Genomic DNA, 13,457 nt, shown 5'->3' with positions numbered 1-13,457 from the left:
TATTGTTGGAGGTTTCACTCACATCTATATGTGCGCGGCCTGGTGGCCAATCTCCATTTGTTGGTGTGTGTTTCGCTGGCTTATCTGTGACCAGGACAGGAAGTCTTTATTGCGTATCGAGAGCTCTGGTATCCAGGGTAATATTGGCATACACCACAGAGGACAAACAACATCTAACAGAAGTAACTGTCGATGCAAGAGGAAGCTTCTGACAGGGATGTCCAGGTACTAACCCAGATTGTATCCAAAAAAATCATAAAACCACAGCTGCCCAACTCACTGCAGAATTAAATGCACCTCGACTCTCCTGTTTCCACCAAAGCTTCGACAGGAGCTCCAGAGTCAATAGCTGCGTTTACATGGACACTTATAATCTGATTGACGGCTCAATCGGACTAAAAAACCTTCATGTAAACACCTTAATCGATCCGATCGAGCTCGATCCGAATGAAATTTCGATCGGATTGAAAGGGGTGGTTTATCCCTTTTGTAAATCCGATCGAGAGAACATGTAAACACTTGATCGGATTGAAAACCTAAACTGAAAGGACTGCGCATGTGCAATGACGTTAACTAGCGTAATGACGTATGACACGCGGAACGAGCTGTTCTTCCTGTTGAATAAAGTGTCATATTAATACGTTTCCCGTCATTCTAAAATCAGGGTTCGTACGGGTGCTTGAAATCCTTGAAAGTGCTTGAATTTTGATGTTGTGTTTTCAAGGTTTGAAAAGTGCTTGAATTTTGGATAAAATGCTTGAATTTGTAACTGTATTTCTTTCACAAGAAATATCTTTCTGACGAAATAGTTCTTTATTAAATGGAGAAAAAAAATGTAGCCCTTCAGAATCAGATACAGATTGATTTGCATTACGCTGGCCAGAGCAAAAGTAGGCGGAGTTTTCATTTTGATTTCCGCGGTTGTTTGGATGCACCGTTTTTATTGGCCACACAGCGGCAACAGTTGAACTATTTTAAAATATTTTGACCGCGGCGTGCGCACGAGCTCGCTGAGCTCCGCTTTGGTCCGAGTCGCACGGCGCAAGCCATTGAAATATATCGGTTTCATTTCATAGCGCAGCGCGGTCCGCGTCCTATCTGAAAGGGCCATTAGTGACTGAGAGTACTTGGTGTGATAATGTGATGTAAGTATTGCATGTCCGTTATGTCACGTTCATTTGTGGAATATGCAGTGAACATTGCCAAAATTACAGAACTGTAACGTGCAAATTAACCTGCAAACGTTAGCCCAGTGCATAACAACAGTCGTTGATTGCTGAACTGAAATCAGTCAGTGTCATAAGTAGTATACTGTTACTGTAAGGTTTAGGATAGCCCTATGCAATATTTACACTGCTCTATTCCAGTAAATGTATTAGCTAACGTTATGTCTTGGCCCAAGACATCTTGGCAATGAAATACATTTATCAGGCAGGTGCCTGTGCACTCAGATATTGTTCAAAACTTGTCTATATCAAGAATGTGTCCCAAAACGGGAAGGCCTGTCAAATATTTCTGTTCAAATCTTCAAGTCTTCATATTTGAAATTAATTCAGTTTTACAGCCTATAAATCACATTATCTGGGAAGCACTATTTGGACATTAATATAATGAAAAGTATATTATTCATATGGCTATATACTTAGTGATACATTTTGAAGAATAACACTTGTGATTGGCTAAAATATTAGGGCTGCACAATATATCGAAATATTGCAAATGTATATATATTACAATATGCATAATTGCATATCGCAAAGGCTTACAATAACTGGGGTCATGAACAAAAGACAAAGAAAATCACTCACTGCTTTTGGCTGAATAGGCTAACTTTTGTAGCTTTAATAAGAATCAGTATATTTAATTCATGCAGTGAAAACTAAGCAGTGTTTATTTTTACATTTGATTAATCAGTTTCTGTTGTTAAATAAACCTAATGTAGGATAACCTGAACCCCTAAACCCCAGTGATGTTAAAATAACACTTCTTATGCTACTGTAAAACACTGATGTTCACTGTCTTGAAGTTGTAGGGATATTTTCTTATCACAAAAAGAATGTGAAACACGTATGTGTAGGTTATATCATTTTAAAGACATTTTAAAGATAATTTAAGTTAATTTGACGCACTTTAAGCATTATCGTATTGCATATTGAATATCGCATTATTTAATGAGTTATTGCATATCTCATTTTTCTTCAATATCGTGCAGCCCTCTGCTATTATGAAACATTTGGCTGTTTATCTCTTTTGATGTGATAAAAACACTAAATAATAATTGTAACTATGTATTGGTATGTAATTTACGGTAGTGTAAGGTGCTGGAAAAAGCTTTAAAATGGACCTGGAAAGTGCTTGAATTTGACCTTGGAAGAAGTGTACGAACCCTGTAAAATTCTCATTTCACTCGCGCGTCTGTGAAGTGAAGCAGGACAACGTCCCACCAGTCCTTGTTTTGGATTCTCATCCACAGACGTCTGGTTTTGGCCGCGGGGAGGGGCATTTTACTGCGTGATCAATAAGCAGCACGGCAAAACGGTTAATATGCTCTAAATTATGACCAGAGACTAATTAATATAACGTCTGCTGTTTAAAACAAATAAAGAACCAATAGAGGAGAATATTTATGCGCGAAAAGCAGGAAACTGTATATTCGTGCAGTGTGCGCATGTCAAAACATCAGATCCGATTTGAAACTTGTGACATATAAACGCGCACATAAACCCGATTACTTTATTTATCATTCATGTAAACACCTTGTTCGGATTCATCAATCGTATTGATTTCATTCCGATTGTGTCCATGTAAACGTAGCTAATGTTCGTGGTCGGGCTGCTGTAGTCAAACCTTTGGTCACGTGCCAATGCCAAATGTCGGTTTCATTGGTGCTGTGGACAATGTGAAACACGTATTGTTCTACGAGTCCACCTTCACTGTCTTTCCCACATCCGTGTGAGTTATGGTGTGGAGAAACCCCAAAGAGACTGAACACTCAGACTACACGGCAGTGGATCAGTGATGGTTTGAGCTGCAATATCATGGCATTCCCTACTGTGCTTGATGGACGCATCAATGCCAAGGACTACCGAACCATTCTGGAGGACCATGTGCCGTGTATCAGCATGATAATGCACCAATACACACAGCAAGACTTGTGACAGAATGGTTTGATGAAGCTGAACATCTCCCATGGTCTGCACAGTCACCAGATCTAAATGTTTTTGAGGTATTTTGGAGGAGCGAGTCAGAAAATGTTTTCAGAAAATGTCCTACACCATATTAATAAATTGTGTTCTAAAACCAGACGTTTCATTTTCATTGTCCAACTCCTGCATATGTAGTGTCATGTTGTAATGCTAAATTGCACAATTAATTAGAAACAACCCACTAAATTCATTAAACATCTTGCCTTTGAGGATTTGAGACCTGAACTTTAATTATTTACAATGATTTTTAAGAAGATTATTTTCAAGAATTTGAATTATTCTGAACTTTTCCCACAGTGCATGAAAATAAAGAAATGCTCTCAAGATACTTTCTCAACTTTTCAAGTATTTAACATGTCTTTGGTTTTGTTATGCACGATTCGTTGAGAAGGTTTTGTTGTCTCTTGTGTGTGTGTTTTTTTTTTAATGCGTCTCTGTCTTTCAGACTCTGATATGCCGGATCATGACCTGGAGCCTCCACGCTTTGCCCAGCTGGCTCTAGAGCGTGTGTTGCAGGACTGGAATGCGCTCAAGTCCATGATAATGTTTGGCTCTCAGGAAAACAAAGACCCGTAAGTAGAACATTTAACTATCACTGCAGGCAAATTTCATTGGACCCATTCAGCTTTCATGAATTTTTTTGTGGCTGTTGTATCATTCTAGGCTAAGTGCCAGCAGCAGAATCGCTCACCTTTTACCAGAGGAGCAGATGTACCTGAACCAGCAGAGCGGCACCATCAGGCTGGACTGTTTCACACACTGCCTCATTGTCAAGTGTGCACCAGACATCACTGTGAGTGGAAGAAACAGCTGTTCTTCTTTCCATACCTGGAGAAGTCTCTGTTGTGTATTTTTGAAGTTATGCTCTAGTCAAGTCACCTTTATTTATATAGCGTTTTTTACAATTTAGATTTTCAAAGCAGCTTCACCGTAATAAACAGGAAATAACAATAAATGATTTAAACTTCCTCAAATATGAGTCATTCTGCTGTAGAGAACCTCTGCAGAAGACAATAGTGTCATTATTCAGCTCTAGGTCAGTTCAGTGTTGAATCAGTTCAATAATGTCAATTTTGTAAAGATTGTCAATTATGAAACTAAAATATTTCATCAGCTAATATTACTATTATTTAGAGTAAAGGCCAGTTCACACCAAGGACGATAACTATAACAATAATGAAAACGATATAGTTCTAAAAAATTTTCAAAATATAAAAGAAAAGCAAGAGTCCAAACCACAATTAACTATAACGGCACAGAGAAACGATACCGTTGGAATCACTTTTTTAGAAAGAGTTCAAGCATTTAAAGTGGCAGGCGACAAAACTGCTGCAAACGGTTATATCAAACAGAAAGATATCGTTCTGTTGTTGTTGTTATCATTCTTGGTGTGAATGTGCCTTAAATCTTATCTTACCCTTCTTTTTTTAAATCAAATAATACCTTTTGAGTTTTCACAAACTGATCCGAATTATTTGAGAAATGAAAAGGTCATGGAAAAATTGTGGGAACTTTCTAATGCATAAAGGCTTGTTAGCTTGCCTTTTCATGTTGCTGTATGTTTCTTGTGCCATATTGAGTTGTGCTAACTTTCTTCTCTTGTTTTTGTTGTTCCCCAGTTTATTGACACTCTGTTAGGGACCCTGGTGAAGGAGCTACAGAATAAATACACCCCCGGCCGCAGGGAGGAGGCCATCAATGTCACACGGAGGTTCTTGCGCTCTGTGGCCCGAGTGTTTGTCATCCTCAGTGTGGAGATGGCATCCTCCAAGAAGAAAAAGTATGACTTATTTACCGAACTTTGCTTTGTACTGTAGTCAGTCACACTGATGAGAAGTGAAAAGGGAGTTTATAAAATATTGACTTTTAAAAGATATGACATCGAATGCTTTATGCAAAAAAAAAAAAAAAATGTTTTATCTGATGACCTTATCTTGAAAGTCAGTTGTTCACGCTTCATGTTGATTTTTTTTTTTAACCCTATAAAATCTACTGTCAAATCAAATTTCTAAGACCTCTAAATGATCAATATGATCTCAACTTTTCTGGTAAACCATAGCAGGAATATTAGGCTTCTGTCCCTTTAAGAACTGCATGGATCCAATATACTGATACACAAGCCTTCTATTTCTCAGCTGTTTATATTCATTTAAGACATAACTGATTATGTTTACATGGATACTTGCCAAGGAGGCCATTTTTATATAATTTTGTGTAAATTAAAAGTGAAAGACTACTCCAGGCAGTCCTTATTGTCGAGCCCTGCTGTATTTTGTACAGGGTTCATTTTGTTTTGGCAAGTATTTGTTTATTTTACCCAAAGAAAAACATTTGATTATGCATTAGACATTATACAGCTCAGCGCCTTCATGCAGTTAATGAATAAACCATTGGTTTGTTACATCTGCCTTTTTCATGCTATAGCCTTTCTAAACAATAATCACACTGTTCACATTCTCTCTCCTGTGTCTTTCCTTCAGCAACTTCATCCCTCAGCCCATCGGGAAGTGCAGGCGTGTTTTCCAGGCGCTGTTGCCGTATGCAGTGGAAGAGCTCTGTAATGTGGCGGAGTCCCTGATTGTGCCGGTGCGCATGGGTATCGCTCGCCCTACAGCGCCCTTCACTCTGGCCAGTACCAGCATTGATGCTGTGCAGGGCAGTGAGGAGCTCTTCTCTGTGGAGCCGCTGCCACCACGTCCCTCCCCGGATCAGTCCAGCAGGTGGGTGACGCTAGTCGGCCGCACAGTGTTTTTTTTTTTTTTTCTTCAAAACTGGTTTTCATTTACTGAATCTTAAGAGTCTCCATGGATTAAAATAATAAAATTTTAGAGCTATATGTTCTTTAGGGTTTCTCATTTTTTGATGAATTTACATGATGTTTACATGATCTCAATTACATGATCCAGTCATTTGTGATTCACTAGATAAGAATTAGGGATCAGGATTTTAAAATATTTTATTATAAGCTTTTAATTTATACATTTATATTTTTAATAAGCTTTTCATAACTAGAACAATATGTATGTATGTATTGTGTGTATATATATATATATATATATATATATATATATATATATATATATATATATATATATATATATATATATATATATATACACACAGTGAGGAAAATAAGTATTTGAACACCCTGCTATTTTGCAAGTTCTCCCACTTGGAAATCATGGAGGGGTCTGAAATTGTCATCGTAGGTACATAATCTAAAAAAAACATAATCTAAAATCTAAATAATCTAAAAAAAAAAAATCCAGAAATCATATGATTTTTTAACTATTTATTTATATGATACAGCTGCAAATAAGTATTTGAACACCTGTCTATCAGCTAGAATTCTGACCCTCAAAGACCTGTTAGTCTGCCTTTAAAATGTCCACCTCCACTCCGTTTATTATCCTAAATTAGATGCACCTGTTTGAGGTCGTTAGCTGCATAAAGACACCTGTCCACCCCATACAAGTAGTAAGAATCCAACTACTAACATGGCCAAGACCAAAGAGCTGTCCAAAGACACTAGAGACAAAATGTACACCTCCACAAGGCTGGAAAGGGCTACGGGGAAATTGCCAAGCAGCTTGGTGAAAAAAGGTCCACTGTTGGAGCAAGCATTAGAAAATGGAAGAAGCTAAACATGACTGTCAATCTCCCTCGGTCTGGGGCTCCATGCAAGATCTCACCTCGTGGGGTCTCAATGATCCTAAGAAAGGTGAGAAATCAGCCCAGAACTACACGGGAGGAGCTGGTCAATGACCTGAAAAGAGCTGGGACCACCGTTTCCAAGGTTACTGTTGGTAATACACTAAGACGTCATGGTTTGAAATTATGCATGGCACGGAAGGTTCCCCTGCTTAAACCAGCACATGTCAAGGCCCGTCTTAAGTTTGCCAATGACCATTGACCAGGCTGGGTCTTCCAACATGACAATGACCCGAAGCACACAGCCAGGATAACCAAGGAGTGGCTCTGTAAGAAGCATATCAAGGTTCTGGCGTGGCCTAGCCAGTCTCCAGACCTAAACCCAATAGAGAATCTTTGGAGGGAGCTCAAACTCCGTGTTTCTCAGCGACAGCCCAGAAACCTGACTGATCTAGAGAAGATCTGTGTGGAGGAGTGGGCCAAAATCCCTCCTGCAGTGTGTGCAAACCTGGTGAAAAACTACAGGAAACGTTTGACCTCTGTAATTGCAAACAAAGGCTACTGTACCAAATATTAACATTGATTTTCTCAGGTGTTCAAATACTTATTTGCAGCTGTATCATACAAATAAATAGTTTAAAAAAAAAATCATACATTGTGATTTCTGGATTTTTTTTTTAGATTATGTCTCTCACAGTGGACATGCACCTACAATGACAATTTCATTCCTCCATGATTTCTAAGTGGGAGAACTTGCAAAATAGCAGGGTGTTCAAATACTTATTTTCCTCACTGTGTGTGTATATATATATATATATATATATATATATATATATATATATATATATATATATATATATACATACATACATACATACATATACATATATATATATATATATATATATATATATATATATATATACATACATACATACATACATATAAAAAAATGTCCAGGATTATCCATACTACATAATTTTAATATCTGAATATCAAATATGATACTAAATGCTTTTTTGAGCAATGTTTGTTCGTACATCTCTCAATCATCATTGTATTGCATTGAATTATATTTTTTGCCCCCCACAATTAAAACTTTTTTGGGTGGACTATTCCATTGGGTTTACATTGAAGCTATTGCAGTGAAATACAAATTGTCATAATTTACTCACACATGTCATTCCAAACCTGTATGACTTTCTTCTATGGAACACAAAAAAAATATATTTTAGTTGGTAACTAAACTTTTTGGTTCCCATTGACTTCCATTTTGTTGTTTGTCCATACAATGTAAGTCAATGGGAACTGAAACTGTTTAGTTATCAACATTCTTCAAAATATCTTATTTTGTTTTCAGTAGAAGAAAGACATGCATACAGGTTTGGAATGACATGAGTAAATGATGACAGAATTACAATCTTTGGGTGGACTATTCCATTAAATTTACACTGACGCTTTTGAAAAGTATTCTAATGGATCTTAATCAAGCTGTCGTTAATGCTGATGGTTTCTTGTGCTACTCAGCTCCAGTCAATCAGCCTCCTCATACATCATCAGGAACCCTCAGCCCCGCCGCAGCAGCCAGTCCCAGACGGCCCGTGGACGTGACGAGGAGCAGGATGATATTGTTTCTGCTGATGTAGAAGAGGTGCGGTGCCCTACACTTGCATGTAGCACAACTATGCCAAATATTGGCCATTTTATTACCCTGGCCAATATGTTGGTTGGTTGGTTAGTTTGTTTACCTTAAAGTCAACTTGAAACCAATGTTGCAATCATCTTTTTTCCCTATTGTGATGTATATCCAAGTAAAACTGCATCTGGAACAAGAACAAATGTAGGGCGGGACTTGATTTTATCCATGGGGAATTGATTGGATGGTTGTGGTTTGCTATTGGTCAGTCTCATGTGAGTGACAAATTGCCCCGGCCTTGCCCAAGTAAACACGCCATTAGAGAACAAATGTCACTGCAAGAGGGAGGGGAAGTTATTTTGATTAAAGATTATGAGGTACATGAGTTTTAAGAAAAAAGTGCACTGATAAATCATTCATAATAAATACTAAAATATTCCATAACAAAATAAGATTTGCCAATTTTGATTTCATGGTGACTTTAAGCTCGTTCTCTAAATGCTACCTGGCTGTTCACCTGTTCAGGTGGAGGTGGTGGAGGGAGTTGCAGGTGAGGAGGATCACCATGATGACCAGGAGGAGCAGGGGGAGGAGAACGCAGAGGCCGAAGGACAGCATGATGAGCATGATGAAGATGGTAAACACAAATCACAGACATGTTTTAATTCATACCGTATACATGTTCTGTTCATCATAAAACGCTGACTCTAGAGAAAATTTAACGCACAGAATTTGGGAAAAATACTATTTCATGATTTCATGGGGCCCTAAATTAAAAGATTGTAAACAGAACACAGAAAACTGTTTATATTAATTTTTGAGGATGAACAAACACATGGAATGCTTTTCCTTTCCCAATAGTATAAAATGAATATTGTAATAAGGTTTATTTTGCTATGACAACAATGTGGACAGATGGATGTACATCATCTTGCTTATTACATGGCCACACAAGTAAATAATTAAACACAAAATATTGAGTAGAAATATTTAAGTGGATTGAATTGAATCTACAAATTCTCGGATAAGCGTCATTATACAGTGTTGCTGTTTCCAACGGATATTATAATTGACCTCAAAATGTCGTAATAGACCAATCAAAGTTTTGTAATAAATACTGATATCGATTATGAAAAAAAAAAAAAAATTCAGGATAATATTTCCCCCAGCCCTACATATTGCTCTGCTTATATAGATAAATATAAATAACAAAACCATGTGTTAGAAACACTGGCGCTGCTTGTTGACTTTGTCTAGAAGCCAACAATTTCTTCTGTAAATGAGGCTGAAGTCACAATCTTTTTCTTGCAGGCAGTGACATGGAGCTGGATTTGTTGGCTGCTGCTGAGACTGAGAGTGACAGTGAGAGTAACCATAGCAACCAGGACAACGCAAGTGGGCGCAGAAGTGTTGTGACTGCCGCCACCGCTGGATCTGAAGCAGGTGCTTCACTTTGACAAATTTATGCAATTATGCCTCAAAATGGTCCTTTCTTTTTCTGCTTTCAACTAACCTTCCACATAACCTTCCGAGTGTGCAGTAGGCTATAATGGCTTCAGAGAAGATGCTATAAATGCATTTTGTTTTGAATTTTTCCATGTGGCCTCTTTAGAATTAAGGTTAGGGAGTTGAACAGTCTATTTTGAACCGTTCTAGCACTTCAGATGCCCTTGCGTATCTACTTTAGGCAGAAATTACAGACCAACTAGTTAGTGGCATAGCACACTCTCATTAGCATTTTTTTTTTTTAAGGGACAATGTGCATTTTTTTTATATTTTTTTTTATAAATGTACCCGAGTTAGTCTATGCATCCAGTGTCATCAAATGGAATTGCAAAAATTACTTTTCAAACACTTTCAATTAGTCAAGCAAACATGTAGCCCCGCCCAAAATGCATGCTATTGGTTGAGCAAATGTTATGTCAGGCCCAGATGGTCCACTCAAAAACCAATTGCATTATTTTGTTTGATGTGACTGGTGTGGAAAATAAATCCTTCACTTTTAAACCATAATGTAAAAAAAATTGGGCTAGATAAAAAGTGGCATGCATTTCATAATATCGGTGATGCTGACTTTAGCATAACCTCCCACACTGAGAAATGTTCTGTCTTTTTCCTGAAGGTGCTAGCAGCGTTCCTGCTTTCTTCTCTGAGGACGACTCTCAGTCGAATGACTCCAGTGACTCGGACAGCAGCAGCAGTCAGAGTGACGATGTGGATCAGGAGACTTTCCTGTTGGATGAGCCTCTGGAGAGGACAACGGGCTCAGCACACGCCAACAGTGCGGCCCAGGCGCCGCGGTCCATGCAGTGGGCGGTTCGCACTACACCCAGCCAGCGCTCCGCTGGCGGCGCCCCATCCAGCTCATCCGCACCGGCTGGTTAGTATCTCCCACCATATTAAAATTGCATTGAGAGGAAAAAGTTGACAGATGACGAGTCACATTTTATTATTAAATATAATGAAAAAATGGTAAATTAAATGAAATGTTTACTGACATTTATCAATAAGGTTTCATCTGGTAACATTAACTGCATTAAACTAACCATGAACAATAGTTTTGCAGCATTTATTATTCTTAGTAATGTTCATTTATTTTTATTATTATTATTATTACTAATGTAAATTTTGTAATATTTACTAATACATTATTATAATCAAAATATTTATTTCTTAACATTAGTTGATGTACTAACATCAATAATTTTTTTTTTTTTGCTAAAAATTAATAAATGCTTTAAAAATACATTGTTCATTGTTAGTGCATGTCATCTTATGCATTAACCAATCTTAACAAATGAGACCCTGTATGTTTGTTAGCACAAATATTATAAACAAGATAAATAAGTTGGACCATATAAGTTGCACATCCTGTGACGTTGACCCGGAAGTTGAAAATAGCACCCAAAAAAAGGCTAGCATAAACTAGTTTTCTCCTACAATTAAAAATAATGGATGGAAACATTGTCTTTCATCATGTTCAATACACATAACAATGTTAAAATCTCAGGAAATTTAGTTTAGGGTTTCATGACCCTTTAATTACATTATTCAAGTTGCTTTGGAATGTCACAATGTTCAGATGATAAAAAAAGCTCCTTGTTTTCCAGAAAATATGGTAAGTAATTAAATGTTACTGACAATACTTCTAATGTATCTTCCAGCGAGCTCCACTGGCCTCATCTACATTGACCCTTCAAACCTGCGACGGAGCAGCGCCATCAGCACCAGCGCAGCAGCCGCCGCCGCAGCCCTAGAGGCCAGTAACTCCAGCAGTTACCTGACATCCGCCAGCAGCCTGGCTCGAGCTTACAGCATCGTCATCCGGCAGATCTCAGACCTCATGAGCCTTATACCCAAATACAACCACCTGGTCTACTCGCAGTACCCCGCTGCCGTCAAACTCACCTATCAGGACGCTGTCAATCTGCAGGTGAGTCGTTCGGTCTTTACACGAGCAAACTCGGACTGCAACAAAGGAAAAATATAACACAACTTTGTTTTTCAGAACTTTGTGGAGGATAAGTTGATCCCCACCTGGAACTGGATGGTGTCGATCATGGATTCCACTGAAGCGCAGCTGCGGTACGGCTCAGCTCTGTCATCAGCCGGGGATCCTGGTCACCCCAGCCACCCGCTGCACGCTTCACAACACACCGGCCGCAGGGAGCGCATGACTGCACGAGAGGAGGCCAGTCTCCGGACACTTGAAGGTCGAAGGTAAGAACCTTGGGCAATTGCAATTTAATTATTTCTGTCAAGTCAGCATGAAGTGAAAATTCACACATCTATTTTCTGTGGTTCGCTCGTCAAAAGCCCAGTAGGATTTTTCCATTTTGAAGATCATAAGCTCTGTGACGAACAGAACATGTATGGATAATAAATGTTGATCATGATCATCATCATCTTCACAAAAGAACACCACTTTTATGAATTTTGAAGCCTAAATACAATCTGGCTGTAAACAAACTGCATTAGTCACATGACTTGAACATCTACACTAAGCTTACGACTCTTTCAGTCTTTTAAAATCTCTAAGTTTGAGTCTGAATAGTTTGCAAGAGCATGATTTTAAAACGCAACGAGGCTGTAAAAGCAACTGGTGAGAGTAGATGAGCTTACCTGTTCCACTTCATGACGTTTAATGTCCCCAAAAACGTCTGTAGCCCCATTTAGCCACTTGTTTTCACCCCTCCTTTTTCAACACGTAAAAGGTTTAAAAAAAAAAAACACAAAGGGGTTGTTTCTGATGTATTTTATGTTGTAGAATAAAACATGAATATATCTTGAGATTGTGTTCATCACAGACCTTATTTCAGGCATTTATCAAACAACACAGTCTTCAGGTTGATGGAACTGTAAGTTGTTTGACTCGTTTCTGGGTTTTGGTCTGCAAAACTATGTAATCCCTTTAGCACTCTATTGTCATCAAATAATTTCATACTTTGTGCTTCAGGCGCGCCGCAACACTTTTGACTGCTCGTCAGGGGATGATGTCGGCACGAGGAGACTTCCTGAACTACGCCCTGTCTCTGATGCGTTCCCATAATGACGAGCATTCAGACGTTCTGCCTGTGCTGGACGTGTGTTCGCTCAAACACGTGGCCTACGTCTTCCAGGCCCTGATCTACTGGATTAAAGCCATGAATCTGCAGACGACACTCGACACCACTCAGATTGACAGGAAGAGGTAAACTATCCATATTATAATTTTAGCAGTTATATTTAATTTGGATGATTATAGCTTAAAGGGGTGGTTGATTATTTCACTTTTTTAACTTTAGTTAGTGTGTAATGTTGCTGTTTGAGCATAAACAACATCTGCAAAGTTACGACGCTCAAAGTTCAAAGCAAAGGGAGATATTTGCTTTTAAAGAAATCGCTTTTTAAGGACGACAACAAACGGCTGGTTGGGACTACACGACATTCCTCCCGGGTTAGTGACATCACCAACCCTAGAATTT

The 13,457-nt window shown here is 38.4% G+C and overlaps 1 protein-coding gene across 5 annotated transcripts in view; it reads left to right on the top strand.

The window, feature by feature from the left end:
* ubr5 (ubiquitin protein ligase E3 component n-recognin 5) overlaps positions 1 to 13,457 on the top strand; it is a 61,241-nt gene that overhangs the window by 33,621 nt on the left and 14,163 nt on the right. For all 5 annotated transcript variants that reach the window (XM_084088618.1, XM_084088619.1, XM_084088617.1 and 2 more), the window contains exons 31-41: positions 3,652 to 3,778; positions 3,870 to 3,999; positions 4,826 to 4,986; positions 5,687 to 5,926; positions 8,385 to 8,508; positions 9,019 to 9,130; positions 9,805 to 9,936; positions 10,616 to 10,873; positions 11,658 to 11,926; positions 12,002 to 12,213; positions 12,950 to 13,183. In XM_084088618.1, the coding sequence (XP_083944744.1) occupies positions 3,652 to 3,778; positions 3,870 to 3,999; positions 4,826 to 4,986; positions 5,687 to 5,926; positions 8,385 to 8,508; positions 9,019 to 9,130; positions 9,805 to 9,936; positions 10,616 to 10,873; positions 11,658 to 11,926; positions 12,002 to 12,213; positions 12,950 to 13,183 (1,999 nt within the window). The remainder of the gene's footprint in view (positions 1 to 3,651; positions 3,779 to 3,869; positions 4,000 to 4,825; positions 4,987 to 5,686; positions 5,927 to 8,384; positions 8,509 to 9,018; positions 9,131 to 9,804; positions 9,937 to 10,615; positions 10,874 to 11,657; positions 11,927 to 12,001; positions 12,214 to 12,949; positions 13,184 to 13,457) is intronic.

This window comes from Abramis brama, assembly GCF_963993115.1.
Source record: "Abramis brama genome assembly, chromosome: 17".
NCBI lineage: Eukaryota > Metazoa > Chordata > Actinopteri > Cypriniformes > Leuciscidae > Abramis > Abramis brama.
Note: the sequence above shows the minus strand (reverse complement) of the source record. Positions and strands in the feature narration are given on the sequence as shown.